The following is a 5,980-nucleotide window of genomic DNA, read 5'->3' as shown; positions in this document are numbered from 1 at the left end:
CACTCTCTGCTCTCTGCTTTCACATTATTTGAATCCTATCCAGGTGGAGCACACTCCTGCCCTCTGGGCTCTTTCCTGTTGCTCCTGTGAACACTGAAGGTCTCCCTCTGAGGATGTTAGTCTCTTGGCAGCTGTTTCCTCAGCTATGTGCAACCTTGGACTTCCTCCTTTCCCTGACAACTGCACACATTATTTTTTATACCGTTTTCTTCTGCTTCACTCTGTCTTACTTCTGGACCTGGATAAAAGCAGTGACCATGATTCATCCTGAGTGCTGTCAAGTCTTGAGATTTCATCTGTTAAACAAGTTAGTCTAGTCCTTTATATTTTTACATGGTTTTGAGCCTTTTATATTATGATATAAGTATTTGAAGGGTAAAGCAAGGAAGTAGGTATGAACTTTCACATGACTATCCTACAGTGAGAAAGAGACAGCATTAGCAGAAGGGAAGCACAGCAGTTAGACTCCACAGCCCTGAATATACTGAGACAGATCTCCTCTGTGACACTTGGTTCTCCAATACACCCTGTAAAGGAAAGTGAGACATGGGGATCAATGGTTACATCTGTGTCACACACATACTCAACCCTTGAGGAGAGAGAGGGGAACCATGGCACTAATGGAGTTTCACTCCAGGGCCAAGGTCTAGTGTGAAACACAGTCTGTAGGTGCAGCCAGAAATGCTACAGACTGATGGAGCCATGTCTACATGGCAGTTTGGTCCTCTCCAATCCCACAGGAGAGCACAGCATGCTGCAGGTCAGGGCTGCATCACATGTGTTGTACGGGTCACAGGTCCCTTGTCTGGAGGCCTGACAAGGAAGCAGTCATGGGTGGGATCTCACAATCTGCAGAAATTCCCAGAAAATTATGATGTAGGGAAAGCCTCCAACTGAACCCACAGTTCTCAGAATGACACTTGGGCCTTCGAGATTCTGACTGCATATATCACCAGAAGCAAAGTTCCAACATACCAAGCTCGAATGCCCTGTGGATCCCTCACAACCCTCTTTGCACATTGTGTGGCTTGAGTGATGTCATCCTGCAGCAGAGCTGAAAGACAAAGATGAGGAATGACAAGGACAGTTATAGAGCTATTTTCCGTTCACATCCAGCCAGCTTTCTTCTGTGACACTGAGCAGTGTATTTTAAAAAAGAATCATTTCCCAAGTGTCCCTGCATCTGTGATTATTGGAGACAGCCATTGATTCTGTATGCGACATTGTGTCACTCTGTTTCTCAATCATAAAGTCTCTGAAGGCCTGGGTGTCCTTGAGCGGTAGGGGTGTTTCAGCATGTGCATGTGTTTGTGTTTCTAGGATCCCAGCACTGATGCAAAGAGAAGAAGCACTGCAGGAGGGAGGAGTCGCTGAGGGAGTGGGGCTGTCAGCTATGGTGAGGGAAGCCCCTCTTCATCCTCACACGGGAACACAGAGCAAGCAGAGAACTCTCACCTGGGCCTCTACCTCTGAAAATTCATCCTACAGAAAAACCAGGGGCTGGAGACATGGCTCAGTGGCTAAGAGCACTGCATGCTCTTGCAGAGGGCTTGTTTCCCCGCACCACATCCAGCTTTGGAGATCAGGCTGGCTTTGAACTCACAGATATCCACTTGTCTCTACCTCCCAGAGTGCTGGAATTACAGGCCTGTGGCACCCTGCCTGGCTAGGTCTTTACTTTTTAATTATAACTTTAACATGTGTGTCTATATGTGTGCTGGTATTTACATCATTGAACCTCACATGTATGTGTGTGTGTGTAGAAGTCTGAGGTCTGTCCCAGGAGCTGTTCTGCAGGAACACTCCACATTTTTTTGAGGCAGAGACTGCCACTGAGAACTAGCACGCAGACCAGGCTGTGCTGGGTGGCCAGTGAGCTTCATGGTCTGCCTGTCATAGACTCCTCAATGCTGTGGTTACAAATAACTGACACCGATGTCAGCTTTATGTGGCTGCTGAGGGTCAAACATTGCCTTAGGTGACTCTTCTGTCTGAGCTATCATCCCAGCCTCTATTTTATTTATTCATTCATTGATTTTGTCAGCAGGACCCAGTGTCCTCTGATGTGTAGGCAGAGCATTCTATCAGCACACTGCACCCTATCTTAATGTCTTGGTGTCATTTTGATGTACTTCAGAATGACTTTTTAACAGTAAGGACAGTCTCCCCTGGTTCCTGATGATTCCTTCACTGTTATCTCCCTTCACAAAACCTTTGCTCTTACAATGAGAGCAGATGGGTTGTTTGCTGTCACTGTAAACCTGCCTTGTCTTACCACTGCAGGGGATCCCACAGCCGTTCACTGATCTTGGGGTTTTGCCATCATCACACCAGTATTGGCTGTTGATCTGAAATATCCCATAGTCTGTGCTTTGATCTCCAGGGTTGTACTTTGTGGCTTGGGTGTTATAGCCAGTCTCATTGTGCGCTAAGCATAACCCTAAAAAGAAAATGAGAACTTATCAATAAGCAGCAACAGCAAGTGATCTATATTTGATACCACAATCTGCTCTTTGAGCTGTCTTTTAGAAGGGATTTACTTATGAGCACAGTCATATGGTTAAATTGTACACTAGGCTTCCACGAGTTCAGCCTGGGTCTGGCTGTGTTGCTCAGGATGGTCTTCCACGTGATCCTCCTGCCTCTGCCTTTCAAGTCAGCAAGTAATTTTCAAGTGCTCCAAAGAGAATCATTTTGAGGACAAACCAGTATGTAAGAGAATACACAAGAAAAGGTACTCAAAAGTTTAAAGTACTGCACTAAGTACTTCCTTTTCCTTTGTGGAGAGGAGGATTATCTTTCCTCCCACCATAGCATGAGCCTCTTTCCTCAACAGTATCCTCTGAGGAGGAGTCTTCTGGAAAAGACAAATACTTGTCACCCAGGATTGCCAGATATGTTCATGGCTCCCAGAAGACCATATAATGTGAATTCTGTTCACACTGACTGTACAAAAACAGCATTCAGCCCTTTGCTGTTATGAATTAGTGGGTCATCAGATCAGTATCTTGACTGTTGTTGGTAGAGACTTGGATAAAATCCCAGAGTTGGAGGTTGTTGGACTATCACTTGGCCAGAGATATTTTTGAAAATTTGTGTTAGGGAAACCACATGTTTGCTCCAACAGCATTCGGGACCTTTGGCTTCACCCAATGAACACAACCCCAAAGACACACGCCCTGTGTTTGGCCCTGGATGGCTGCCTCAGTCTCCACAGCTTGGGTGAGCTCTAAAGGTTATTGTATTGAGAAAGTCCCTGAACTACCTTTGGTGGTTGGGATAAGGTTGAACTGTACAGGAAGACCAGGGATGTTGCTTTTCTGTTTAAGAAAGATAAGGCCTGAGATGGCATCAAAAAGTCTATGTCTCTCTGCCAGTGAGGACTGCAGACGGCAAGAAGCTGAAGAAGCCCAGAGAATGGCTGCAGCTACCAGGAAACCAGAAGAGGAAAGAAACTGCCACAGAAGAAAGGAAGCTTACTGCACATACTGTTGACACCTGCTTCATTCTAGAAAGAACAACTGAGGCAGCCTGTTTGATAAAAACTTGGTCGAAGATTGAGACAATAAAACTCCAAATACATGAGCGCAGCATGCTGGCACACACCATTAATCCCAGCCCTTGGAAGGCAGAAGCTTGAAGGTGGAGCTCTGTGGGTTGGAAACCAGCCTCTGTAGGAAAGAGGCTCCAGGCTAACTGGGGCTACATATTGAAACCCTGACTTTAAAAATATTATTATAGCTACTTCTTTCAGTGCTTTAACATTTTCCTATCTCATTTTTCTATTCATACTAAAATAAAAAATACTTGTTTAGTAGATTTAATAAGTTAATAGGGGATATATATGAAGATGAAAAGTAATTTATTAAAAATTAACATTTTTTTCCTCAGAGTAATGTTCTTATAGCAAGCTGAATTTTCATGCGACATTAAAATTACTTTTTATTTTTACAAAACATGTCACTAAATATCATATGTTGAATAAGACTGGCAGTCTCTGCCTCAGTTTCCAGCTTACACATAAATGCATCATAACTAGCTACTTAGAATCTTCTCAATAAGACAAATAGACCAAGAAAGGCTAGTCTATGATTATATTAATCAATCCATCCATCTGTCTGTCCATCCATCATCCATCCATATACTCACTTATTCCCTAACCCTAACCATAACCCTAACCCTAAATTCACCCAGTAACACTTGAAGATTTTCCTCATCCACATGGGCCATTGTGTAAAACAGAAGGCCATCTCAGAGTGAAGAACAGAACTAAATCACTTTATATTCAATTTCAGAGGCCTTCCTTTATGCAGCCACTAGAGACAAATAGGATCCCTCTACTCTGTGTAGAAAGTTTTAAAAAATTGAAAATTTTTATCTCAAAAGTTTCATACCATGGTAAGAGAAGTGAAGTCCAATACTATGTCAAGCAGGATCTCAGATCCCACATTATGACTGACTGAGTCTTCCCATCCTTTCTCAGGCCCTTTTCTCATGGGCTATTGAGTCTGAAGCAACTGATAAACCAGCAACAGGCCAAGAGCACCTCATGTCCCATTACCTTAGCCTGGCCCAGAATCTCGTATTGCATGGCCGCACCCAGCAGCTCTAATTCAAAAGACAAAAAGTGATGCTTTTAGTCAAATTACTCAAACTCCCAGGAAACACATAAATGTATTGACTCCAGCTCCCTGCCTTGTCACTCATTGCTTTCCTATCTCTGTTCTGGAAGCTTCTCTGACTTACAGCTTGCCAGGCCGACTCCATAGTAGTCATCCATCCCATGTGCTTTCAGAATTCTGGCGAGCTCACAGGGTTCATAGACCTTGGCCTGGACAGGAACAGAACGCAGCAGAAGTCCCAGGGTGAGGAGAGCCTTCATGTTGACCTGGAAGCTGGATCAGCTGCTGGCTGGCTAGAGACAGCAAGCCTCTTATTTAAGCATCCTCTGAGTTCTTCCCTTCTCTGGCAGATTTTGACCTCCAACTTTTGAGCTGTGTGCAAAGCAGGAACTTCCTACAGTTCTACAGACTTCAGAATTTGACCTTTCTTTCCTATGCTTTGATAAAAAGATGTTCTGGTATTCCACGAATTAGTTCACTGTACTTACTTTCAATATCTTAATATTTGGGTCATTAAGAATGAGTCACAAGTGGTCTAAACAGGTAGCTGCATCACTGTAAATTCCCACCCCATCATGACCACATCCCCTTTCACCTAACCTACATTGCACTCAAGCATCTCCCAAGACCACTATCAACTGGGAAAGAGCAGAAGGGAGTAACGTCTGGAATCCATGATCAGGCCCCGGGACTCTCCCTTCCTCTGCCTGCTAAGAAGTATTGACAATCCTATTATCAGTAGTGCCTGGCTACTCTGTGCTAGTCTACTTTGCCCATAGCCAAGGCTCCCGGGTGTACTCTTTACACCAAGATGGTAATCATGTTCTCCCGGGAGGAGAAAGCCACAGGACAGCAGCCTGGGGTCCGCATGTGCCAGAATGCACTCTTTCACTGAGACACATCCCAGTCCCTCAGCTGTGCCCGAGTCTCGAATTCAGAGTGCGAAGTTCACTCTCTCCAAAAAAGAGGGGTTGTCCCAGTCTTCCTCTGGCCTCAAAAGGAGCAACAAGCTCTTCTCCCTCCTGAAAAAGAATCCTGAGGGGTTTAAACGACTTCACAGACAGACTTGTAACCTGTCCTGGTGTCCATGGCTGCCCTACATGCTGTCTCCAGGTTCTCTTCTGTCTTCCACGTGGTAGGGAAGATCTAGGCTGCTCTCCTCTGATTTCTCTTTCTGTGGGCACCTGGGGATTTGTTTCCTCTCATCTTATATTCCAGTTCTTTCTCTATGGGTTACATCTCCTCTGCCTTTTTCATCGTTAACTGCTTTTCTCAAGTCGTTGTAGGTGACTGGGAAAGGTCAGAGCCCTGTGTCCAGAGCAGTTCTTCTAACCCAGGCTCCAAGTCCATTCTATGGA

The 5,980-nt window shown here is 44.7% G+C and overlaps 1 protein-coding gene across 1 annotated transcript; it reads right to left on the bottom strand.

Annotated features, from left to right (window-relative positions):
• Nucleotides 1–460: 460 nt before the first annotated feature.
• Nucleotides 461–4,882, bottom strand: LOC127211032 (lysozyme C-1-like). Its single transcript, XM_051170860.1, has 4 exons — nt 4,747–4,882; nt 2,276–2,440; nt 976–1,054; nt 461–527 (listed from the first exon to the last, which is right to left on the bottom strand). Exons 1-4 carry the CDS (start codon nt 4,880–4,882, stop codon nt 461–463), a joined length of 447 nt encoding a protein of 148 aa, XP_051026817.1.
• Nucleotides 4,883–5,980: the final 1,098 nt, after the last annotated feature.

Source organism: Acomys russatus, chromosome 28 (genome assembly GCF_903995435.1).
Source record: "Acomys russatus chromosome 28, mAcoRus1.1, whole genome shotgun sequence".
Taxonomy (NCBI): Eukaryota; Metazoa; Chordata; class Mammalia; order Rodentia; family Muridae; genus Acomys; species Acomys russatus.
Note: the sequence above shows the minus strand (reverse complement) of the source record. Positions and strands in the feature narration are given on the sequence as shown.